Raw genomic sequence first — 25,080 nt, 5'->3', positions numbered from 1 at the left:
TATTGTGATTTTATTTTGGTAGAAATTCATGAAATATTTTCAATTTACCTTTTAATTATATTGTGAATAACAACTAAAACTTCCCAGATCGATTATTACCCAAGAAACCACTAAGAGTGCCATTCCACATCTCTCAAAATGCTCGAAAACTGCCAAAGACACCATATGCTGCTCGGGCTCGGCGCCCTTACAGGAGTGACCATCTTGGTGCTCATTGTGGAGTCCAGGTACGCAGCTGAAGGACCCCGCCGTCGGGAGCAACAGTTCGTCATCGAGAACAACTCGACCTGCTGGCGGCACGAGAAGTACACAGTGGTGCAGGAGTGCCATCCGTGCTCGGAGTTCGACATAGTCAGTAAGAGCCTTGGAGTCTGCATCCATACCCACTACAAGGAGCTGCTGCGCTGTCAGAGCGGAGAGATAGTCACCAGAAGCTGCGACCGGGTGGCCCTCATTGAACAGCGAAACTTCCTAAAGTTCGAGATCCTATGCTTCATTGTGGGAGCACTTAGCTATTTGCTTAGCTACGCCCGGGATCGGATCCTGTCCAGGCGTACCTACATGAAGATCGAACGGCAGCTGAACCGAGTACAGTAGCATAAGCTTCCAGTCACTCCTCCATCCAAGTGATACTCATTGTCAGTAGTGAAGGTACATTGTTTAATTTATTTAAGTACATACACTCTTGAAATACCTTGTTAATATTGATTTGCTAATACTAGGGGTATGTAGATATTGCATGCTTGTGGAATGCTCGTTTCTGAAGGGACAAACAATAATATGCATAACATTTTTGCCTTGGCAGGCACGAATATGACCAGTTTCCAATGAAAATATTCAGCTGCCTGGAATGGTTAAATTATACTGTCGTTTCTCTAATTCCGCCAGTCAGGGATCAAATCTGGCTCAACTCCCCTGGTGGCAGTGTTTGGCATAGCTGGAGGAGCAGCCGTGGGCAGTGCGGGTGGCGACTGCTGAGCATCCAGAGTCTCCTCACTGGTGGTGCTCGCGTTGCTGCAGGCCTTCAATGAGTTGTCGGTCATCGGCAATGGTTTGGCCACTCCTATACGGACCACTCCTTTGGGAGCTCCCTTTAGTGCTTGTACAGCCTGATCCAACGAGGCGTTCTCCAGATTAATGGAGTTCACAAACAGTAATCTGTCGCCAGGTATCAGCCGTCCATCCAACTGCGCCACTCCACCTGGCACCAAAGACCGAATCACTATCAGGGTGTCATTGGGATCCAACGGATCCTGATAGTCCAGTATAGAAAATCCAAGACCGCGGTCGCCCTTGACCAGTTCGATGATTTGCGGCTGGGAGGACCACATCGCTAAGCCAGTGAGAGGCTCCAGTGAGCGCGACTTGAGCTTGCTGAAAGATGCGGCTGCGGCAGCTACCGAGTCTCCATCAGCCATAGATCCTGCAGTGGCTAGGCTACCATCTGATTTAGCTTTGACAAGGCGATCGGTGGCAGGCAAGAGATTCTCAAAGTTGTTGCTCAGCTTTTTCAGGGTGTCATCGGAGAAAGGCAGCAGCGATGTGTTTCTATTTCGCCCACAGACCATGCGTACGTCCAGCGGTAGCTCCTTCAAAATAGCAACCACCTCCAGGTGGTTCATCCCAAGGAGGCGTTCGCCATTCACCTCCAAAAGCTCGTCTCCCGAGCGGAGCACTCCATTGACTCCAACTGGTCCGTCGGGTAGGATGGAACGTATATAATGGTGCGGGCGAACTTCCCTTCCACCCTCAACATCGACGGTGCCCTCCAGAGAGATTCCCAAGCCGCCGACGGCGAACTTCTTGATCTGCGCTACAATAACCTCCACATCGGAACCAACAATCTTTAGCCACTTGCGAACAATCTCCGACTCCACATCGTCAGTGAGCTCCGGATCCGTATAATACTTGTGGCGGGTGATTAAGCCACTGTTTTTAGCCTAAAAAATAAATGTGTTTTACTAAAAATTTCTTGGGAATGGGAATATTTCAAGTTACCTCAGTTTTTTCCGCCAAAGGTACTACTTCCGTGGGTATTATCTTCGTCGAGCCATCCAATGAATCTCGCACAGCTACTAGTTGTTTTCCCGCTCCAAAGGAGCTCAAAGTAGTAGTGGTCAGCGTGGTAGCCGAGGGAGGAGAGGTCATGAAGGCTTCTGGGGCAGGCAAAGCCTCTTCTTCCAATTCTCGCGTAAGACTCCTTGAAGGTGTTGTGGTCGCCGAGGACGTTGTAGCCACGGGCGTCGGCAGTGGAGCCCTTGAAGGCGTTCCAGGGGCACTGGAGGGCAGTTTATCGTTGGCTGCAATTGCTTGCTGTAGTTGCTCAAACTTGGGACCTCTTAGGTACCGCTCCAGCCGCAAGTTTACCACCTGGCCCGACTTCTTGAGAAGCTCAACGGCCTGGTGGTTGGAGTAGCCTTGCAGCGACTGGCCATCTACCTCGATAATCCGATCGTTTACTCGGATCCTTCCACTCAGATCTGCTGCTGATCCTGGAGACACACTCTTTACAAAGATTCCGGACAGCTCCTCCTTTTCGCACACATAACCGGCGATGGTGATTCCCAATCCGTTGGCGTCTTTTTTTAGTTCTACCTGCAGCTTCTCCGTCTCGGGCAGCGCTAATAACTCATCAAGGCCGATGCTCGGATCAATCAGCATTGAGGTCTCGCCCCTGTAGACAAATCGATCATCCTCAGTTGTGGTCTGGGGGGTGGAAGCCGTGGAGCTCTCGCCAAAGATCTCCGGATAGCCGGTGGATATGAGGTATCGCTCCAACTCGACTGGATCGACGAGCACGCGAGTTGGCACAACAGCAGTGCCTGGCTCCAAGGCATACTGAGGCGTGGGTAAGTTATGCTCGATTGGACGAGCTACAACGAGGCGGACGTGGGTTCCCGACTGACGCAACACGGCGGCCACCTGCTCCGACACCATTTCATGAAGATTGACGTCTCCAATCTGAAGAATATGATCTCCAGAGCGCAAGCGACCATCTCTATCGGCCACTCCGCCAGAAAGGATGGTTTTAACTATCACTCCAGAATTTCGAGCTCCAATAATGCCAAATCCCAGGCCCGTGCCATCGTTCACCAGTTCAATAGCTTGAATCTGGGCGTAGTCCGTAGCATACAAATCCGCTCCGACGGCTCCTTTGGAGTTCTGGCTCTGCGGGCGACGTTCTTCACCAGTTCCCACAGACTTGTCCGGGCTTCCGGGTGCGGAATGGGACTGGGACGAAGAACGCTGCTCGTCAAAGTCATACATCACCTCGCCGCCATTGAGGCTAAGGACAAGATTGCCAGCCACATCGATATCAAAGTCGTTGGGCAGCATGGACGGGTGCTGGCCCAGTTGGGCATTAAGTTCAGACAGCGAATCCTGTACATGGACGATGGTGCGAAAGACGGGGTCCTGCAGAATGCCCAGGATGGTGTTCAGGCTCTCTGCCGTCTGCATCTGCAGCTTGGGATCGTCGGACTCATCGATGCCCTTTTTCACAGCCTCCATCTGCTGCAGGGCGCTGGATATGTCCGCACTGAGGTGCATGCTGGTAAACTGTTCTCGGCCAATTCCAGTGTAAGGCGAGGCCTGTGGCCAGTGGAGCGTGCTCTGTGTCTCTACGCCACTTCCGCTGACGTTTTACTCAATTTTCTGGGTGGGTGGGGTGTCGTTGGCACACTTTGATGGATAAGCGGATTTACCCCAAAAAGTGGAACAACTGTGGAATCTTCGGCAGTTACTTTGGTCTCAACATATGGACTCCTTGCTTAGTTGGCTCTTGCTGTTTTCTTGTGGGCCCAGACTGTGCGTTCGCTGCAATAATTGATTTTTAATTATCCGCAGAATGCCAATGCATTTCTTTTTTGCTTTGAACTAGAGATGGAAGCGTGACCTATAATTTGGGTTTCGTGCGTGAGTGGGTTGTGTCTCCGCTAACACTGCTTGCAATCATTCGATTTTTGTATACCCTTGTGACATTATTCTTTTGGAGATATATTCTAAATTTTAAGTCCATCAGTTTATCAAAAATTTTTAATGTGTAAAGTTATATACTAAAATATTATATTCAGAAGCATTAAAAGATACAAAGAGTTTTAAGCTTGAAAACATTTTTCCCTCTATCTACCAGAAAAATACCTCAAATTTCCTTAATAGAAAATATTAGGGGGAGCCCCTTACAAAATCCCGGAAACCCATAACGCCCACTGAAAATGTGTATATTTTCGCCAATTTTCACCCGATCATTGAGAGGAAGGCCTTTAAATTTCATTTGTAGGCCTTAAATTTGTAGTTCAATTTTCTAAAAATCTTTATCAAATCCTCAAAACAAAAAACCAAATAAATTTTTTTCTAAATTTTTGAGGGGGACCCCTTGCTAAATCCTGGAAATCCATAACGCCCTCTGGAAATGTCTATATTTTCGCCAATTTTCACCCGATCCTTGAGAGGAAGGCCTTAAAAGTTTTGTTGTTTGATTTCCTAACAATCTTCATCAAAACCTCAAAACAAAAATCAAATAAATTTTTTTCAAAAATTTTGAGGGGGACCCCTGCAAAATCCAAAGAATATTGTAAAGATTCGTACTCAATAAAAATTGGTGAACGAAAGATTTCAATTTATTGCGTCTCTACGTATAATTTAAAGCTATAATAGAATAATGGAACTGCCTAATTCATGTGTTTTCCCTCTTCCTCTGCCAGCTCGATTTCCATTTTCCGGAACTCTCGGAAGAAGTCACGGGTTGCCCCTTTCATTCGCGGTGTCAGGTACTTGGGAAAAATATCTGCAAAATATAATAAAGTTAGAGGACATATTGAGGCCTTTTTCCAGAATAATCTACAATTAAATTCGATGATCAGGTCACCAAATTGTTCGATCTTCTTGTTGGCCTCCCTGATGGCAGTGGTCGCATCCATGTTGCGGCACTTTGGCAATCCCTCTAGGGGTATGACCTTTGTGTAGCCCGGGTACACCACATCCGTGATCACAACCTTCAGCTCCCGTTTGTCCAGAGTGCAGATAAAGAACATAAATCCGGTGAGGGCTTGGCTAAGATCTATGTTGTGCCGGTAGACCAGGTCATGGTGGTTCCTTCGCTCAAAATCAGGATGTGGCTTGTCAGCGGCTATAAATATGATGTCCCCCGGAATGGTAGCTGGATAACGATCTCCTTCCTCCTTGAAGCAGAACCGAGTGCCGGCAGTTGTGCCCGGTGCAATGTTTAGCTTTAGAGTATGCTTCCGCTTCTCCAAGCGGGACTCCTTGGCGTCCACGATCTCCTGGCGCCAAACGTGCATGAGTTTCACGCAACCCGTGCGCACTTCCTCCAGAGAGAGCTGTATGATCCTCTCCGTGCTTGAATCCTTCGTTCTGACACCTATGCCATGCTGACGAGTGGCATACAAGCTCGGTGGATTGGCGATGGCATCGATCACATTGGCGTAGGGCGAGTAGCTTGCAAAGACTTTCTCGTACACCTTCATGTGGTCGCCATGATACTGGTATGGTGGAAAGTAGCCATTGGGAAGCATGACGCCCTCAAAGAGACCAGCCTCGCCAAAGCGATCGTATATAGCCCGATAGAGATCGTTACCCAAAACATCATAGGCCATATTTATATAGGCCCACTGCTTTAGTTCGCCCATCGGAGATAGATGGGTCAGGCGCCCTTCTTGCGCCAGCGGCACAAAATCATGTTCGTCCTTCTTATCGCGATGTGGACACAGTCGGATGGCCAGACGGCGGTACGCCAAGGTTATTTGCTCCTTGCTGGCTCCTCTCGGCTGATCCAGCACAGCATAATAATCGAGCTCTGGACGATTCATTTTATTTCGACTCAATATCGAAATACTTTTTGTGCGACTGACAGTAGCTTACTGAGAATTTAGCTGACTTTATTTAGCTGACAAATTATATACAAAAACTCAACTGACGCGGGTGTCTATGGTGTGGATGAAATATGTGTGTGGACATTACATTACGATTAGACCTATGGTGTGGCAATGGAACGGATGGCGGCGATCAGTCAACGTCGTCGGTGCTGACACCAGTGTAGATTGGCTCCTCCTTGGTTTTCTCAGACTTGGCGTCGTCGGTCTTTTCCTTCTCCTCGCCGGCAGCGGCCGCCTCCGGTTCATCATCATCCTTGTCCTCTGCTAAGTCACCAGCGTTGGGCACCCAAAGTCCGGAATCTACGCACCGCTTCATATGATACTTGGCTACGTCCACGGGCATAGCAGCGATCGTCTTTTGCAGAAGTTCCACATCTCGCGATTCGAAACAGGCCTTCAGTTCCTGTTTTTCATAAAAATAATTAAAAAATTCTATTTTTGCAATCAATAAAGTTCTTACATCTGGCAGGGACTCGAAGACATCTGCTGGATCCAGACCTCCGGGTCCCATCCTTTCCTTGCGCTCCTCTTCCTCCGCCTGAGCCACAGCTTCGGCGATCTTTTCCTGAGCACGTTTTTGGATACGCGCTTTGAAACCTTCGATCTCGCTCTCGAACTGCGCTCGGTATTCCGGAAGGCAATGTTGGATTTTGGAGAAAAAGGAGCTCACACAAGCTCTGGGATCCACGTCCAACTGCTTGGCAAGCTCCAGGATGTACTGCATGCAAATGCACTGGTGAGCCACATGGGCCATCAACTCGTGCTTCTCCTCCATCTCGAGGTTGATGGACCAAATCACCAAGTAGTTGGCAGTCTCCTCGCCAACTAACTCCAAGTGATCCTGCAGGAAACGCTTCGAGTCATCATACTTTCGCAGCATTCCGTACTGCTTGCAGAGCTTCTCGTTATCCTTGACGAACTGTTTCATCCGCTGCTCACGTTCCTCTTCCGACAGATTCTCGTCCGGCTTGCGGCCGGCCTTCTTGTTGATCACGGTCTTCTCAAAACCCGGCTTGCTAATGGTGTCCACGTTCCAGGGAGTTTTCTTTTCCTTTTTAAGCATTTCGTTTTCAGCTCGGTCCAATTCCTTGCCTTCATTCTCTATCTTTTCTAGCTCTTTCTGCAGGAACAAATATGTACATTCTAAAGGGTTCTTTGTACGGTAGTTATTGAACCTACCTTTAGGGCCTTCTCGTCTCCATCTTTCTTGGAAATGCGCTCCTTGACATCCATTAGCCGAGCCTGGAAACTTTGACGTTTTTTCTTGAACTCCTCCTTTTCCTTGTCCATCTCAGCCATGCGCTCCACACGCGCCTGGTGCCGCCATCGGAACAGCGAAGGCGTGTCGATGTTCGGGTGAGTGTCATCCTCGTCGTCTGAAATCTAGAAAAACACCGGTTTGCGAAAAAGTCGAATTTTGTTTTGTTTATTTCCTCGAAGACCCACCTCAATGTTTTTCCATTTACTGTAATCAACCATGGTCTTTGTTCACTGCGGTTCTTATTTGAAATTAAATGCTGCGAAATCTTTTCCTTTTTATTTCTCTTTTTGCAATTCAGAGTTGCCAGATGTTTGCGATTTGTTGTATTCCTTATCCCCAAAATACCAAAACAGATTTCTTTATTTTTGGTATTTTTTAGCCCGCGAATAAAAATTCTTATAAATTTAAGTAATTAAATATTTTCCTTTACTTAATGCTTCAAATTATAATTATGGACTATATAATTATATACTATAAACGTACGATGAGAACCGTAAAATATTAAAGAAATAAATTGGACCTCTTTCAGTGAAAATATGGGGACCGTTGGTGGATATGTAAAAAATACCAACTCTTAAAGTTTCTCTGGGTACACCCACCCTCTGCCAACTGTTTTTCAACACTGGACAAAAATTACTACTACCGTGCGGTTCACGAGAATTCAGACGCTCCGATAAAATAGCGAAAACTCTTTGAAAATCAATAGTATAATTTACAAATTATCTGTGAATCGATAGAGTTGCCATCAAAGTGTAAGTTTTCAATAATTTTATCCCTGTAGCCTACTGTTAGTTGGGTATAAATTGCAATTGAAATTCGGCGTGCGTGAAGTGAAAATTTTTTCGGGTCAACGCCACACCCTCAGCGGGCGACTTTGGAATCCAATTAAGCCCGGAAGTTGCGAAAGAAAGTCTTGGCCGCAACTCAAAATGCATACTTCTCTGCCTACAGAGTCCAATTAGCCAGAGAAATGTAGATTTTTGGTCAAAAATTCCACGTAAATTGCATTTGAAAAAAAGTATCTGGTACTTGAATTGCGTGTTGGTGTGTAACGTTGTGTGCGTTTGTGTGTGTGTACCTGAGTGGTGGTGGTGCGGCAACTTCAGATGAGAACCTGGTTAAGATAGAGATACATAGAGAAAGCGCAGGAAAGAGCTGCCGCCGCTCTCTCTCTCTCTGAGTGTGTTTACGAAAGTCCGAGTATGAAGTAAAAAAAATGTTTGACTTGTATTTTGATATAAACCTGTTTGGCGGTGGGACATGTCCTTGACTTTACAACCAGCTTGTTTACGTAGGATATTTTTTTGGATGAGAGTATCGCACATACATATGTATGTGTGTATGGGTACCATTGATTCCGGGCCCCAAACTTTGCGCTCTTCCATCATTGCTCATAATTCCAAACCGTGAGCATTACGTCATCCTCAGCTATTTTCTGATAGACACTTCAATTAATGTAGCCTTTGGTTGTGTGTAACAGCAAGGGGCAAAATAAAAGCAGATGAGTTCAACCTGTAGTGCCATGTATTTGAGTTGTGTGGGGGTAATGTTTTTTTTTTTAATTAAAAATAAAAAATAATAATAAATTAAGTTTTAAAGTTAGACTCAATACTCGATCTCTCTTTTATGTGGCAGGTAGCTTAGGCTTTTGATGCACCTGCAGGGTATACCCACGTCGGTTAATGCCAACGCCTTTCTTTCTAGTATTTTGTTGTTGTTTTTGTTTGTTACCGTGATAAACAGTTAAATTGGCTGCCTTGGTGTTTGTGTGCATGTATGTGTTTACATTTGTATGGCTGCTTAGCATGGGATATTTTACGTCTCTTTCCCACATATATTTCAATTTCCTGCGGCTGCAGTGGCGGTGGCGGTGTGGCATGAATTTTGTTTTGAATGTGTGTTGTTTGTTTGCCCGAATGTTTGACCCTCCCTAAAATCCAATGATGTCATCGCCCACCACCACCACTTCTGCTCGCGATCTGCTCAGTTGACCTCTGAGCTTATCTTTTTCTGTGTCGATAATGGAGTTGTAAATTCTTGAAATTTCCTAATCACTTTTGTGCAAAAGGAATTTGTTTTAGTGGCCTAACTGTGTTAGTAGAGTAAAAAACGTTAAATTAACTAATTAATTAGTTAACCTATTTGTATTACCTACCTACGTACTATAGTCCTCTCAAGTTTTTTCCTAAAATACATATCCCAAAACCTACTACTAATTCTTATTATCCTAATTAGAATTTTACCTCTTATATAGCCTTTCATGCCGGTGATGATGTAATCAAAATTTAATAACCACTATTCTTTGATTTAGTTTAATGTGTGTGTGAATAAGTGATGTCAATCTATTAAAAGCAAAAAAAAAGGAATATAATAAAAATCAACAAAACAATCCAAACCTTTCAAAACAAAAACCAAAATCTATAAATAAAAGTACAATTATGTAGAAAATGAAACCCCTCACAAAGCCGAGCGTGTACACAAGCCAACAATTTTCCTTCTCTCCATTTCCGTTTCAGGGAAAACGAGAAAATTGATAGAGTGAGAGAAGGTCAAAAATAGCTCGAGCTCGAGGAGTCTCTAGAAGAAGTAGAGCAGCAGCCGCCTAGACTGCCCACAGAGGAGCAAGCGAAAAGAGTATAGAGAAGAGATGCCCCAGCCGGAAGAGAAGCATCTTCAGCAGCTGCTGGTGCAACTGGAGAAGGTGCCACGCCCTCAGCTGCAGCAGAAGTTTGTCGCCTCCTTCAAGAAAGGTCAGAAGGGCCAGGCGGGCCAGTGCTGCCTGGAGGACTTTGCGGCGTACTTTCTGTCCGCATTGCGGCATCACACGAAGAAGTACTATTACTCGCGGAGCTCAGAAACTCCTGTAAAGTCAGTGACGCCCCTCCGCCATCAGAGACCACCGCCCGAAGATGTCGTTCAGGAGCCGGATGAACAGCTATTTAACGAGTCGTTCGGCAACAGAAGCGCCTCCAGTGCAGCATCCACGTCCACTCCGGCCAGGCAACAACCGCAGAGCCGTCGCTCCACACCAGCTAGTGGGGGCGGGCAGTTCTGCAGCACACCTCAAAGCGGTGGAGGCAACAGGAGCGCCGGTGGAGGAGGAGGCGCTAGCCACAGCTTTCGCTTGGGCGACTTCCTAGTCAATACCCCCAACCAGAGCCAGCAGCGGATGAAGAAGAAGACTACACCCCAAAATCAAGGTGGGGCCGCCACTTCGGGGTCAACGCCCACCCCACAATCTAAGCCGCGCCGAAGAGTCCTGCCCATGACGATTAGCAAGAATGTGTCCGCCAACTCCTCCTTCGGGGACACCAGTTCCTTTAGCAACGACAACAACCTGTGGCGGCTCTCGCAGAGCAGCGAAATATTTGATCGAAGCCAGGGAGCAGCATTGGAAATGGAAGCCCGGAAGTCCCTGCTCCTTCACAAGCAGGAAATCAAGAGCGAGGCGCCGGTGAATCTGAGCCAGCAGGAGCAGAGGACTCCGGACGATGAACCGCTGCCGATTGAGAGCGTTAGCCTGGAAGATGTCCAGGAAACGGCCCACTTGCAGTTGCTGTCTGCGATTTATGGCCTCCTCATAGACCTCAACTTGGTGCCCAATATCCTCAGCGAACTCAGCTTCGCGCTCCAGCTGCTCAACGTCAGAGACTTGGCCCAATCCCCAGAAGAGTCCAGCACATCGAAGCCGTTTGAGCGACTCTCTGACTATAAAAGTTGCGTTTTCTTTGCAGCCAAACTTCTGGAGAGCCAACAGAAGCTTCTCCTCCAGCTGGACCGCAAGACGATGGGTGTGCTTCTACAAAACGAGCGCCTAAGCTTGCTACCCCAGGGCATGTTGCAACAGCTGGAAGTTTCCTGCCAGCAGAAGCAAGACTTTTCGAGAGGAGAGACTCCGTCGTCCTCTTCCCAACAGAATGTTTACTTCCACGAGGAGAAGGACTCGAGGGACAACTTTCCCTCGGAGAACGAGTTCCGCGCCTTCAAGTCCCAGAGAGATCTGTTCTACAAGACCTTCAAGCAGTGGGAGGCGAGTCATCTAAACCGAATTTTCAACTTTGCCAATGAGCTGAACCCCAAGGTGCGGGAAATCTTCAAGGTTTCGGACCATCCAGTTAACATGGCGCACTTTGCCAAGTTGTTTGTCAGCCAGCTGCTGATTTCCGCCACCGAGACCACAGAATCTCCCGAAGAGCTGGGCCTGAAGTTGGATCCTTTGCGGCTCAACAGGCTCGCCCAACGCCTGGTGACCTCCAACTCGAGTGTGGAGGGTCAGTTTCCACGCTCGCAGGCTTTCTTCCGAGACTTTATCGCCGGCTGCCCCTCAATGGCGTTTCTCGTCCAGCTCAAGATAGCCCTCTACGTCCAGCTGATGCGTCACAACGAGTCAACCTTTGAACTGCTCCAGCTTTCGGAGGATGTGGGCTCCGAAGATCAGTCCGCCTCGCAGGGTCCGTACATAGTACGAGTTCAGACCATGGCCAATATGCTGATTTTGGCCAAGTTTCTGGGCTTTGTGACGGTGCTGCCCTTCAGCGGCACAACGCAGCACGGAGGACCTGCTCTGCCGGTTGTCTGCCCCCAGCAGCTGCAGCTTCGCAGCCACTTCCAGCCGGAGTTCAATCTGAGGGAGATCGTCGAGCGTTCCATGCGGCAGGGCAAGCTTCTCATTACTCTGCCGTGGCTGGTACAGTACCTTGTAATGCTGGACTTGGTTAGTCTGCAGTTGCCGGATTCCCTGGCCACCTTGGAGCTCCTTTACGGACTGTATGCTTCACTGAGGACGGAAAAGATGCAGCCTGGAGCAGTCTTCATAGTCAGGACCTGCATTGGTTGGTTGCTGGACGCGCAGCCCCAACTGGTTCTTGGCTATTATGGGTACCGGAAGACGGAATCGGGATCATCGCAAGTTGCAGGAACTATAGAGCATTGCCTCAGTGGGCTGCGCTCCCAGGAGAACTCCCTTGCTCCCTCGCTGGAGGAACTGCTTCCTGTGGCATGTCCCTTCTTGCAGGAGTTTCGAGTGAGCATCACCCCGTCGAAGCAGGCGCGAAGCGGTCGCTTCCGCTACATCACTACGCGGCTGGAGCAACTGACACACAACAGCAGCTCGAGTTCCAAGGAGGTGATTGTGCCTCCTTCCGAACTGACACCCGCGGACCACCAGCAGCGCCGCTTGGCAGATGCCTTCCTCCACTCCCAGAACGCTTCCACGCGGAGATTGATTGAATTTGTGACGGAGCGCTGCTTCAAGTGCGTCGTGAAGGACGCTCAGCAGGAAATCCTACTCCCGTCCAAGGCGGCGGCAGATGGGAAGGTAAACGAGATCTCCTCGGAAGAAGAAAATGAGGTGCTGCTGCAGCTGCAGCAGATATTTCAGCAGGCCAGGGAGCAGGCTTGTCAGAGCTGGAAGGAAAAGGTGCCACAGTTGCTAAGCCAAAAGATAACTAGTTCATTGGAGGCACTGCTCCCCGCCAGCACCAACGAGGTGTTGCGCTCCACCTACGCCCATCTCATCCGTTGCCAAGCGCAGGTGCAGTTGCAGCAGTGGCTGCAGGCCAGTGTGCTGCAGTCGACCTTCTATCACGGGGATCTCCAGGAGCTGGCCACGAAGGTTTGCCACTCGAACAGGTACAAAGCGACTGCTGCCGAAGGCGGTACCAGCGAGCTCCAGCTTTCTTCGGACACTGGCTTCAGTTTGTCGGAGCTACTCTTCCAGATGCAGCAGTGGCGTCATAGCCTCAGCCTCCGCCCGGACACCGTGGGAACCCAAAAGGAGCTTGTCGAGTTTCTCCGTCAAAGCCAACAGGCAGTCCTCCTAAAGCAGCTGCCAACTGTTTTCTATCATCTGATTGGTTCCGGCCTGGTGCACCTCCTGCAGCTCCTCATAACCAAGAAACCACAGTTCCTTACCTCTGACGTAACCTCCGTCTGTTGTGTGGTGTGGCTCTCGCCGCAGCTATCGCCCAGCGAAGGCTGCCCCAGCATCTTTGAAGGACTCCTGAGCGTCACATTCATAGGGGAACTGGGAAAGAATCCCTACGGCTTCGTGCTGCTGGAGGAGCTTCTCCGAAGTATGCTTCAGACAGGAGTCATGCGGGCCGATCAACTCAACGAGCTATTTATGCCGCTATTTCGCGAGAACTGGCCTCCCAATGTGTGGACGCCTCTCTCTAATCTCCTCCAGCAACTTTCAATCTCCGGAAGCGCAGCCGCAGGCCAGAATACATCCGCTGCTGGAGATAGCCCCGAAGACGAGGCCAAGTCGCATCTCTTTATGGAGATGTTGGCCGATCTTTCGCGCGATCTGGATAGCTTTTAATATTGTATAATCATTCTTATGTAACGTATCGTTTGTGTGTCGAATAAATGTTCCTTTTTATAAAATTTTGCTGAAAATAACTCGGAACTAAGCGGGGTAACTGGCGGGCTATGTTGTTGATAAGATAAGGCGATAGCTTGGGACGACATATGCGTCACTTGCGTACTTTTGGATTGCTGATATTGTGGAGCGAGGTTGTCAAGCGATGTGATCATCGATCGTATAGAGTAGAGGGTGATCTATGTGCATTCCAAAGCTAAAACTTTCAAAGGCTTATATTATAACTTTAAACTTTAATTAATGGAATAAAAATAATTTAATAATATCCTTCTATTTCCATTTACAGTTGTGCACGGACAAACATTTGATGAAGAGGAATCCCCAGTATTAAATCGAAACAACTTTCGAAGCGCCTTATTTAACCAAAAAAAACACTAACGAAACGAACGACACACTCTGAAGAACACATAGATCACATAGCAACATGGAGAACTTCACACCCAAGGAGGTGAAGATCCTGGAGACCGTCGAGGACATCCAGGAGCGACGTGAGCAGGTGTTGTCTCGCTACAATGAGTTCAAGATCGAGACGCGTCAGAAGAGGGAGAAGCTCGAGGACTCGCGTCGCTTTCAGTACTTTAAGCGCGATGCTGACGAACTGGAGTCTTGGATCCACGAGAAGCTGCAGGCCGCCAGCGAGGAGAGCTACCGGGATCCCACAAATCTGCAGGCCAAGATCCAGAAGCACCAGGCCTTCGAGGCAGAGGTCTCGGCCCATAGCAATGCCATCGTCTCGCTGGACAACACCGGCCAGGAGATGATCAACCAGCAGCACTTTGCTTCCGAGACGATTCAGCGCCGTCTGGATGAACTGCATCAGCTGTGGGAGCTGCTCCTGAGCCGCCTGGCTGAGAAGGGGCTGAAGCTGCAGCAGGCTTTGGTCCTCGTTCAATTCCTTCGCCAGTGCGAAGAGGTGATGTTCTGGATCAAGGACAAGGAGACCTTCGTTACCGCCGATGAGTTCGGCCAGGATCTGGAGCATGTGGAGGTGCTGCAGCGCAAGTTCGACGAGTTCCAGAAGGACATGGCTTCGCAGGAATATCGCGTCACTGAGGTCAACCAGCTGGCCGACAAACTGGTTCAGGACGGCCACCCGGAGAGGGACACCATTTCCAAGCGGAAGGAGGAACTGAACGAGGCCTGGCAGCGTCTCAAGCAGCTGGCCATTGTTCGCCAGGAGAAGCTCTTCGGGGCGCACGAGATCCAGCGCTTCAACCGCGATGCCGACGAGACCGTCGCCTGGATTGCCGAGAAGGATGTGGTACTGTCCTCCGACGACTACGGCCGCGACTTGGCCAGTGTCCAGGCTCTGCAGCGCAAGCACGAAGGCGTGGAGCGCGATTTGGCCGCCCTGGAAGACAAGGTTTCTACTTTGGGAGCCGAGGCCCAGCGCCTGTGCTCGATCCATGCCGATCACAGCGACCAGATCCGGGACAAGCAGGCCGAGATCGCCAACTACTGGCAGAGCCTGACCGCCAAGGCCGGCGAGCGCAAGCAGAAGCTCGATGAATCCTACTACCTTCATCGCTTCCTGGCCGATTTCCGCGACCTGGTGTCCTGGATCAACGGCATGAAGGCGATCATTTCCGCCGATGAATTGGCTAAGGACGTGGCCGGTGCCGAGGCTCTGCTCGAGCGCCACCAGGAGCACAAGGGCGAGATCGATGCCAGGGAGGATAGCTTCAAGCTGACCACTGAATCTGGCCAGAAACTGTTGGAGCGAGAGCACTATGCCGCAGCAGAGATCCAGGAGAAGTTGGCCGCCTTGGAGAACGACAAGAGCTCGCTGCTGTCCTTGTGGGAGGATCGTCGCATTCTGTACGAGCAGTGCATGGATCTGCAACTCTTCTACCGCGACACTGAGCAGGCCGACACTTGGATGGCCAAACAGGAGGCCTTCCTGGCCAACGAAGACCTGGGCGATTCCCTGGACTCCGTGGAGGCTCTGATCAAGAAGCACGAGGACTTTGAGAAGAGTCTGGCTGCCCAGGAGGAGAAGATCAAGGCGCTTGACATCTTTGCCACCAAGCTGATCGATGGCCAGCATTACGCCGCCGACGATGTGGCCCAGCGTCGCCAGATGCTCCTCGCCCGTCGAGCAGCTCTCCAGGAGAAGTCATCCAAGCGCCGCCAGCTGCTGGAGGACTCCAACCGCTACCAGCAATTCGAACGGGACTGCGACGAGACCAAGGGATGGATTAGCGAGAAGCTGAAGTTCGCCACGGACGACAGCTACCTTGATCCCACCAACCTCAACGGCAAGATGCAGAAGCACCAGAACTTCGAGCACGAGCTGAACGCCAACAAGTCTCGCATCGAGGACATCACCAATGTGGGCACCGAGCTGATCGAGAAGCAGCACTATGCCGCCGACCAGATCAACACGCGCATGCAGGAGATTGTGGTGCTGTGGGAGACCCTCGTCCAGGCCTCGGACAAGAAGGGCACCAAGCTCAACGAGGCCTGCCAGCAGCAGCAGTTCAACAGGACGATCGAGGACATCGAGCTGTGGCTCAGCGAGATTGAGGGCCAGCTCCTGTCGGAGGACCATGGCAAGGACCTGACCTCTGTGCAGAATCTGCAGAAGAAGCACGCTCTCCTGGAGGCCGATGTGATGGCCCACCAGGACCGCATCGAGAGCATCAAGGTGGCTGCCAACAAGTTCATCGAGTCTGGCCACTTCGACGCCGACAACATCCGCAACAAGGAGGGCAATCTCTCGGCCCGGTATGCGGCTCTGGCCGCTCCCATGGGCGAGAGGAAGCAGCATCTCCTCGACTCCCTGCAGGTGCAGCAGCTCTTCCGCGACTTGGAGGACGAAGCCGCTTGGATCCGGGAGAAGGAGCCCATTGCAGCATCGACGAACCGCGGCCGTGACTTGATCGGCGTGCAGAACCTGATCAAGAAACACCAGGCTGTGCTGGCCGAGATCAACAACCACGAGGCCAGGCTCCTGAACGTCATCAGCTCGGGCGAGAACATGCTGAAGGATCAGCCTTTTGCCAGCGATGACATTCGCCAGCGCCTGGAGGCTCTGCAGGAGCAGTGGAACACCCTGAAGGACAAGTCCAACCAGCGCCAGCGGGATCTGGACGACTCCCTGCAGGCTCACCAGTATTTCGCTGACGCCAACGAGGCCGAGTCGTGGATGCGCGAGAAGGAGCCGATTGCTACTGGCAGCGACTACGGCAAGGATGAGGATTCTTCGGAGGCTCTACTCAAGAAGCACGAGGCTCTGGTCTCCGATCTGGAGGCCTTCGGCAACACCATCCAGGCGCTGCAGGAGCAGGCGCAGAACTGCCGCCAGCAGGAGACACCTGTGGTGGACATCACTGGCAAGGAGTGCGTGGTTGCCCTGTACGACTACACCGAGAAGTCCCCGCGAGAGGTCTCCATGAAGAAGGGCGATGTTCTCACTCTCTTGAACTCGAACAACAAGGACTGGTGGAAGGTGGAGGTCAACGATCGCCAGGGCTTCGTCCCGGCTGCCTACATCAAGAAGATCGAGGCCGGTCTGAGTGCCTCGCAGCAAAACCTGGTGGACAACCACTCGATTGCCAAGCGCCAGAACCAGATCAACTCCCAGTACGACAACTTGCTGGCCCTGGCTCGCGAGCGCCAGAACAAGCTGAACGAGACGGTGAAGGCCTACGTCCTGGTCCGCGAGGCTGCGGATTTGGCTCAGTGGATTCGGGACAAGGAGAACCACGCCCAGATCGCCGATGTCGTTGGCGAGGACCTCGAGGAGGTGGAGGTTCTGCAGAAGAAGTTCGACGACTTCAACGACGACCTGAAGGCTAACGAAGTGCGACTGGCCAACATGAACGAGATTGCCGTCCAGCTGACATCCCTGGGCCAGACCGAGGCCGCTCTGAAGATCCAGACCCAGATGCAGGACCTGAACGAGAAGTGGAACAACCTGCAGACCCTCACCGCCGAAAAGGCCAGCCAGCTGGGCTCTGCCCACGAGGTTCAGCGCTTCCACCGCGACATCGATGAGACCAAGGATTGGATTGCCGAGAAGGCAAATGCCCTGAACAACGACGATCTCGGCAAAGATCTGCGCAGTGTCCAGACCCTTCAGCGAAAGCACGAGGGTGTGGAGCGCGATCTGGCTGCCTTGCGCGACAAGATCCGCCAGCTGGACGAGACCGCCAACCGACTGATGCAGTCGCATCCGGACACCGCCGAGCAGACCTATGCCAAGCAGAAGGAGATCAACGAGATGTGGGACCAGATCATCACCAAGTCCACGGCCCGCAAGGAGAAGCTCCTGGACTCGTACGATCTACAACGCTTCCTCAGCGACTACCGCGATCTGCTGGCCTGGATTAACTCGATGATGAGTCTGGTCACTTCCGATGAGCTGGCCAACGATGTCACTGGAGCTGAGGCTCTGATCGAGCGTCATCAGGTAAGGATTTAAAGGGGAAGGGGTAAAGGGATTTTCGAGGATTATTCGAGGGGTTATTTGATTTATAATTAATTTTTAATTCGACTGAACTATTTTATTGTCTCTTTGGTTTTTGTTTTTGGTTGGTGTCATTCCACAAAACGAACAACAATCAATCGACAACAACGACATGCATCCATTTCCCTCATGGTTCTGTCTCTGCATTCCAACACTCAAATATTTACAAAACCAACTAAATATTTATAATATGAAACATGTGCGTCACAATCTCGCAGTCACACCGTGCTGAGATTGAATTTACCCTGGGCAGCAGTTCGGCTCCGGGAGCCACCGCCTCCTCGAACACCAGCATCGCATCTCCATCCGGCGACGAGGTATCCTTCGAACTTTCATTCGCAAATCATCCGAGTTCAGTGTTTCGTTGTTCTGTTTTGTGTTTTTGCGATCATTGTTTATCCTAATATTTGTTACAGGATTCTATGGAACTCCTTTTCTATCCTCCCATCATCAGTGTGAATACCCCTTCTCATGTACACATATCAGTCATTATGATTTGGCTTTCGCTTTTCCTAAAACACAAGTACACATCAGCGGATTCTTTATATTTTATCTAATCTAGAGTTACGAATATCGGGCCGTCACATCATTAACCCCCACACTTCTCAATGTCCACGATAAGGGAGCTTATGAAGTCAGGGTTTCTTAATTGTAACATAAACCACACACTTTTCACTCCAAAATATTCAAGAACCTCATACCATATCATGTATATCTTCAGTGGCCTTCACATCTCGCTATGTTTTATCCACCCAATAGTTCAGTTTAACGTTCCACGTTCTGTTTTTATGACTAATGCCAAGCTCCAAGCTGCAGCAACTGATCCTCGAAGGCCAGCAGCCAGTCGGCCAATCAGCCAATCAGCCAACCAGCAATGTTGTGCTAACCCGGCGTTGCATTCCATCCCATCAAAGAGCAACTAATTAATACCTATATTTTCCTCAGGAACACCGCACCGAGATCGATGCTCGCGCAGGCACCTTCGGAGCCTTCGAGCAGTTCGGCAATGAGCTGCTCCAGGCCAACCACTACGCCTCTCCCGAGATCAAGGAGAAGATCGAGGACCTGGCCAAGGCACGTGAGGACCTGGAGAAGGCCTGGACCGAGCGCCGGCTGCAGCTGGAGCAGAACCTTGACCTGCAGCTGTACATGCGCGACTGTGAGCTGGCCGAGTCCTGGATGTCGGCCCGCGAGGCATTCCTGAACGCTGACGACGACGCCAATGCCGGCGGCAATGTGGAGGCCCTGATCAAGAAGCACGAAGATTTCGACAAGGCCATCAACGGGCACGAGCAGAAGATTGCGGCCCTGCAGACTGTGGCCGATCAGCTGATTGCCCAGAACCACTATGCCTCCAACTTGGTGGACGAGAAGCGCAAGCAGGTGCTGGAGCGCTGGCGCCACCTCAAGGAGGGTCTCATCGAGAAGAGGTCGCGTCTGGGCGACGAGCAGACTCTGCAGCAGTTCTCGCGCGATGCCGATGAGATTGAGAACTGGATCGCCGAGAAGCTGCAGCTGGCCACCGAGGAGAGCTACAAGGATCCGGCCAACATCCAGTCGAAGCACCAGAAGCACCAGGCCTTCGAGGCCGAACTGGCGGCCAACGCGGACCGTATTCAGAGCGTGCTGGCGATGGGCGGAAACTTGATCGACAAGAAGCAGTGCAGCGGATCGGAGGATGCAGTCCAGAAGCGACTCACCCAGATCGCTGACCAGTGGGAGTACCTGACCCACAAGACCACCGAAAAGTCGCTGAAGCTCAAGGAGGCTAACAAACAGCGCACTTATATCGCTGCCGTCAAGGATTTGGACTTCTGGTTGGGCGAGGTCGAGAGCCTGTTGACCACTGAGGATTCTGGCAAGGATTTGGCCTCTGTCCAAAACCTCATGAAGAAGCATCAGTTGGTCGAGGCTGATATTGTGGCCCACGAGGACCGCATCAAGGACATGAACAACCAGGCCGATTCCTTGGTGGAGAGCGGACAGTTTGACACTGCCGGTATCCAGGAGAAGCGACAGAGCATCAACGAGCGCTACGAACGCATCTGCAACCTGGCTGCCCATCGCCAGGCCCGCCTCAATGAGGCCCTCACCCTGCACCAGTTCTTCCGCGATATTGCCGACGAGGAGAGCTGGATCAAGGAGAAGAAACTGCTGGTGGGCTCCGACGACTACGGACGCGACTTGACCGGCGTCCAGAACTTGAAGAAGAAGCACAAGCGTCTGGAGGCCGAGCTGGCTTCCCACGAGCCTGCCATCCAAGCGGTCCAGGAGGCCGGCGAGAAGTTGATGGATGTTTCCAACCTTGGTGTGCCGGAGATTGAGCAGCGCCTGAAGGCCCTCAACCAGGCCTGGGCCGAGCTGAAGAATCTGGCTGCTACTCGCGGACAGAAGCTGGACGAGTCCCTGACCTACCAGCAGTTCTTGGCCCAGGTCGAGGAGGAGGAGGCCTGGATCACCGAGAAGCAGCAACTGCTCTCGGTGGAAGACTACGGCGACTCCATGGCCGCCGTCCAGGGTCTGCTGAAGAAGCACGACGCCTTCGAGACCGACTTCACCGCTCACAAGGACCGTTGCTCCCTGATCTGCGACCAGGGCAGTGAGCTGGTCGAGGCCAAGAACCACCATGGAGACTCGATTGCCCAGCGCTGCCAGCAGCTGCGCCTGAAATTGGATAACCTCTCGGCCCTGGCCGCACGCCGCAAGGGAGCCCTTCTGGACAACTCTGCCTACTTGCAGTTCATGTGGAAGGCTGACGTTGTGGAGAGCTGGATTGACGACAAGGAGAACTACGTGCGCTCCGACGAGTACGGACGCGATCTTTCTACCGTGCAGACGCTGTTGACCAAGCAGGAGACATTCGATGCAGGTAGGTCCTCCATACTCTCCATATTCCTGCATATTTTAATGCTCTTCTTTCTGCAGGTCTCAATGCCTTCGAACAGGAAGGCATCCACAACATTACGGCTCTGAAGGACCAGTTGATCAACGCCAACCACGCCCAGTCGCCGGCGATTTTGAAGCGTCACGGTGACGTGATCGCCAGGTGGCAGAAGCTGCGCGACGCCTCCGAGACGCGCAAGCAGCGACTTCTGGCAATGCAGGAGCAGTTCCGCCAGATCGAGGAACTCTACTTGACATTTGCCAAGAAAGCTTCGGCCTTCAATTCTTGGTTCGAGAATGCCGAGGAGGATCTCACAGATCCTGTTCGCTGCAACTCGATCGAAGAAATTCGCGCCCTGCGCGACGCCCATGCCCAATTCCAGGCGTCCCTCTCGTCGGCCGAAGCTGATTTCAAGGCATTGGCAGCACTCGACCAGAAGATCAAGAGCTTTAATGTTGGACCCAATCCCTACACCTGGTTCACCATGGAAGCTCTTGAGGAGACCTGGCGTAACCTGCAAAAGATCATAGAGGAACGCGATGGGGAACTTGCCAAGGAGGCGAAGCGCCAGGAGGAGAATGACAAGCTGCGCAAGGAGTTCGCCAAGCACGCCAATCTCTTCCACCATTGGCTCACAGAGACGAGGTGAGTGACGGGATGGGGTTTCTATTTATTTTACAGTGAGTTTGAAGTTTTGTTCGAAGTGGAATCGAAGTCCTTCCCAAAACCCTCACAGTGTCTGAATCCATCTGACATCTGAAAACAACTCTTGTGGTCCATCTCCATGAAATGCCTACGTTACTGAACAGATCAATTCTATTTTTCTAGATATTATATGCTGGGTTATAACCGTCAAGGGTAATTAAGTCCAGTCTCTGGTTCTCCGTTTTTTTGCTTTTGCCACTTTTTGTTGTGCGACCTTCTTTGAAATGGTTCTCTAAACTCGCAAATCAGCCGCTCCTCGACTAACTTAACTTTGGGAATAACCGATAACTTTGTAACTCGTGCCTTAGCGCTCTGTAAATATTTATAAAAACAACATATATGTACAATAAGTATCCACACAGATCGATCCAACCAAGTTTTAGAGCGTATTCTGCATAATTAGTTGCAATTTAGCACCTGAGAAAAAGCGGTAGCTGTGTATATCAAGGAGGAGCCGTACCGATTCGTCCTTTCTTTTAAAGAGTTCTTACAATTCTTCAGCATGCATATCGAGAGCATAATAACAATGTTGTAGCATACAAGCAATTAGTAGAAATCGAGAAAATTAAAGTTTTTATCTTTTTTTCTGTTTAATACGAAGCATTAATCAAATCTTAGTAGCTTTTTTTTGGAAAACTAAATCGTTCTTTTGGCGCCATTCTTATTTGTATCTCGCTTTATAGCAATTAGACAACATTGTGTCTTTTATGAGTTGCTCAACTAAACAACCAACAACCACCAAAAATAACCACACTTAACTCCAACCGAATCGCGTCTGAAATTCCCACAGACACCTGTAAATATATACAACCCAAAAAAAAAAAAAAAAAATCAAAATAATGGGAAGACAAACTAGTTGTGAGCCCCAGATACCAGAAATAATTCCAGAAATTCGCTGCCCGTAACAGACCCATAACAAGATTTGCTTTTCTTATGCATTCTATCATTGTAATCGTTCCGATTTGTATTTGAGATGATGACTTAACCCCGATATTGTGCCGTACTAACAAACGTTTCATTTGCCCGCCCATATCTCAACCTGCCACATTACCACACTCCTACAGAACGTCCATGATGGAAGGCTCCGGTTCCCTGGAACAGCAACTGGAGGCGCTTCGCGTCAAAGCCACAGAGGTGCGCGCCCGTCGCGTCGACCTCAAAAAGATCGAGGAGCTGGGTGCCTTGCTGGAGGAGCATCTGATTCTGGACAACCGCTACACTGAACACTCGACCGTTGGTCTGGCCCAGCAATGGGACCAGTTGGATCAGCTCTCCATGCGCATGCAACACAATTTGGAACAGCAGATCCAGGCACGCAACCACTCCGGCGTCTCCGAGGACTCACTGAAGGAGTTCTCGATGATGTTCAAGCACTTCGACAAGGACAAGAGCGGCAAGCTCAACCACCAGGAGTTCAAGTCCTGCCTGCGCGCCCTCGGCTACGACCTGCCCATGGTTGAGGAGGGCCAGCCCGATCCAGAGTTCGATGCTATTCTCGGTGTTGTCGATCCCAACCGCGATGGCTACGTTTCCCTGCAGGAGTACATTGCGTTCATGATCTCCAAGGAGACTGAGAATGTTCAGTCCTACGAGGAGATTGAAAACGCCTTCCGCGCCATCACCGCTGCCGACCGCCCCTACGTTACCAAGGAAGAGCTCTACTGCGTAAGTTCTATCTTATCTTTATTTTATCGGAAGTCGGAATATAAACTATATTGCCTGTTACAGAACCTCACCAAGGACATGGCGGACTACTGCGTGCAGCGCATGAAACCGTACTCGGAACCGCGCTCCGGCCAGCCCATCAAGGATGCCCTGGACTACATCGATTTCACGCGAACGCTATTCCAGAACTAAGAGCCCACTGCCTGGCCTTGAGAATATGTTTTACAATCTACAAAAATATTTCTAAAGAAAAAAATCAAACAAAAATATATATTTACACCCTTATTTTCGATAATTTAGTCCTAAGTGAAAGAGTTTATTGCTTATTTAAGAATGCCACAATGAACCTAAAATCAACAATAGCACTTTGCAATACATATTTATCGACTTTATGACCATAAATCAGTTTGTAGTTTTGCATTTATTTAGGGAACACCCAACCGAAGGTGGTATCTTAAATTTGGTCGCTTTAGTTTCGGGAGTATTTCATATTTAATAAAGTTATCTGAGCCTGCGGCCTACGAAAAGCAACTATAATGCTTCGCTTCCAGTAATCGAGCAAACTCACACTTTAATATTGAATGTTTGAAACTATAAATGAGCCTATAAGCAATTGATATATCGAAACCATTTAAGATACTAATGCTTCATACCCAAAACAAAATAGCATCCAATAATTAGCCTTTGTGTTTTCTCCAGTTTCTACGTGTATTCGAAACGAAAGTAGGAAACAGTAATATTGGAATATTGAAAATAAAACAATAAATCTTTGCCTCTGTATTGAACGTATATTTACAATCCGCAAAATTGCAAAAAAAATAAATATATTGCTGCATGTCTAAAAAATAAAAACCTCATGTGTTTAATGTATTAACTCATTTATATTTAATCCGGACGTATAAAAACAGGTTGAAGAATTAGAATTATAACAAGAACTTGTTAATGCTCTCCGAGTATGATGCATTCGTCAGTTTACTGTTCAAAGCCTCCTTGGGCAGCCATTCAAACTTGGCCTGCTTCTCGGAAACCTGACCTGACCGCACGGATGCCCTGTAGAAGAAGACTTTGGCCCCGATACTCTCGGTCCTCTGGTTGCTCGGATATTTGTACTTGTGGAAGCCGACAGGTGCGTTTCCGTAGAAGAGCACCTGCAAATCCTGGCCACACTGCTCGCGGAGAACTCGCTCCGCGGTCTGTCGCATGGATTCGCCCTCTTGGCGCTTGCCCTGCGGCAGGATAAGGTGCTGCTGCTGCCCCAGCTTCTGCTGAACGAGCAGGTACAGTGTGTCCTCTAGGCAGCGGTCCGTGGAACTGGTCTTGTTGGCCTTGTCGTCTGCGGTAGTGCGTGAACCCAATTGGAACTTCTTGAGCTCCTCGATGTAAGCATCCTTTAGGTCCTGTGCCGTCTGTTTTGCTCCGCTGTCCTCTAGGTCCACCTGCATCTTTCCCTTCTTGATTAGTTCTGCTTGGACGAGATCACGCTCGTTCTTGAGCTCAAAATCGGACTTCAGGCTGTTCTCGTACTCCACGCGCCAGAGAAGATCCTGAAACTGTTTCTCCAGAGGATTGAGGCTCTTTGAAACCACCGGAAGGCGCTCCACCAATACGCCGGCATAGAGATCCCACTTCTCGGAAGCGGCGGATGTGGACTGAGTTCGACTCAGTTCACGGGCACCCAATTGCACAAAACGGCGCAACATCTTTCACGATTTTATTTAGGTTTTTGGAAAAATAAAGAATAAACACCGATTACATGAGCACCACTCCTGGACAGCTGTTCAGTTATGAACTAGTTCCGATAACAGAAACTATCGGTGA

At 50.0% G+C, this 25,080-nt stretch overlaps 7 protein-coding genes across 11 annotated transcripts; 3 read left to right on the top strand and 4 right to left on the bottom strand.

Moving 5' to 3' along the window:
- The first annotated feature begins 58 nt into the window (after positions 1-58).
- JTBR (jumping translocation breakpoint protein JTBR) lies at positions 59-702 on the top strand. The gene has a single exon (XM_017234604.3). The coding sequence runs from the start codon at positions 139-141 to the stop codon at positions 595-597; it is 459 nt and encodes a 152-aa protein (XP_017090093.1). The 5' UTR covers positions 59-138; the 3' UTR covers positions 598-702.
- Positions 87-3,894, bottom strand: Patj (patj crumbs cell polarity complex component). The gene is made up of 2 exons (XM_017234600.3): positions 1,999-3,894; positions 87-1,940 (listed from the first exon to the last, which is right to left on the bottom strand). The coding sequence occupies exons 1-2, from the start codon at positions 3,547-3,549 to the stop codon at positions 876-878; spliced, it is 2,616 nt and encodes an 871-aa protein (XP_017090089.2). The 5' UTR covers positions 3,550-3,894; the 3' UTR covers positions 87-875.
- A 703-nt stretch (positions 3,895-4,597) lies between these two features.
- LOC108120871 (dnaJ homolog subfamily B member 13) lies at positions 4,598-5,846 on the bottom strand. The gene is made up of 2 exons (XM_017234714.3): positions 4,844-5,846; positions 4,598-4,786 (listed from the first exon to the last, which is right to left on the bottom strand). The coding sequence occupies exons 1-2, from the start codon at positions 5,826-5,828 to the stop codon at positions 4,671-4,673; spliced, it is 1,101 nt and encodes a 366-aa protein (XP_017090203.1). The 5' UTR covers positions 5,829-5,846; the 3' UTR covers positions 4,598-4,670.
- A 30-nt stretch (positions 5,847-5,876) lies between these two features.
- Positions 5,877-7,499, bottom strand: Cdc37 (cell division cycle protein 37). The gene is made up of 4 exons (XM_017234712.3): positions 7,341-7,499; positions 7,074-7,277; positions 6,355-7,014; positions 5,877-6,297 (listed from the first exon to the last, which is right to left on the bottom strand). Exons 1-4 carry the CDS (start codon positions 7,371-7,373, stop codon positions 6,025-6,027), a joined length of 1,170 nt encoding a protein of 389 aa, XP_017090201.2. The 5' UTR covers positions 7,374-7,499; the 3' UTR covers positions 5,877-6,024.
- Positions 7,500-7,777: 278 nt separating this feature from the next.
- alpha-Spec (alpha spectrin) lies at positions 7,778-23,664 on the top strand. 4 transcript variants are annotated; one of them, XM_017234472.3, is made up of 8 exons: positions 7,778-7,907; positions 13,824-17,951; positions 18,227-18,325; positions 18,954-20,877; positions 20,934-21,537; positions 21,721-21,750; positions 22,662-23,262; positions 23,326-23,664. In XM_017234472.3, exons 2-8 carry the CDS (start codon positions 13,962-13,964, stop codon positions 23,452-23,454), a joined length of 7,377 nt encoding a protein of 2,458 aa, XP_017089961.2. In that variant the 5' UTR covers positions 7,778-7,907; positions 13,824-13,961; the 3' UTR covers positions 23,455-23,664. The 4 variants fall into 4 exon arrangements, with proteins under 4 accessions (XP_017089961.2, XP_017089963.2, XP_017089962.2 ...); XM_017234474.3 differs by lacking the exon at positions 18,227-18,325; XM_017234473.3 differs by lacking the exon at positions 21,721-21,750.
- Positions 7,782-13,543, top strand: dlt (codanin-1 like protein dlt). 2 transcript variants are annotated; one of them, XM_017234476.3, is made up of 2 exons: positions 7,782-7,907; positions 9,672-13,543. In XM_017234476.3, the coding sequence occupies exon 2, from the start codon at positions 9,803-9,805 to the stop codon at positions 13,475-13,477; it is 3,675 nt and encodes a 1,224-aa protein (XP_017089965.2). In that variant the 5' UTR covers positions 7,782-7,907; positions 9,672-9,802; the 3' UTR covers positions 13,478-13,543. The 2 variants fall into 2 exon arrangements, with proteins under 2 accessions (XP_017089965.2, XP_070135445.1); XM_070279344.1 differs by lacking the exon at positions 7,782-7,907 and adding an exon at positions 8,823-9,248.
- A 459-nt stretch (positions 23,665-24,123) lies between the features above and the next one.
- On the bottom strand, positions 24,124-25,054 carry mRpL46 (mitochondrial ribosomal protein L46). The gene has a single exon (XM_017234479.3). The coding sequence runs from the start codon at positions 24,960-24,962 to the stop codon at positions 24,186-24,188; it is 777 nt and encodes a 258-aa protein (XP_017089968.2). The 5' UTR covers positions 24,963-25,054; the 3' UTR covers positions 24,124-24,185.
- Between the last annotated feature and the right edge of the window lie 26 nt (positions 25,055-25,080).

The sequence above is a fragment of the Drosophila bipectinata genome, chromosome 3L (genome assembly GCF_030179905.1).
Source record: "Drosophila bipectinata strain 14024-0381.07 chromosome 3L, DbipHiC1v2, whole genome shotgun sequence".
Classification (NCBI taxonomy): domain Eukaryota; kingdom Metazoa; phylum Arthropoda; class Insecta; order Diptera; family Drosophilidae; genus Drosophila; species Drosophila bipectinata.
Note: the sequence above shows the minus strand (reverse complement) of the source record. Positions and strands in the feature narration are given on the sequence as shown.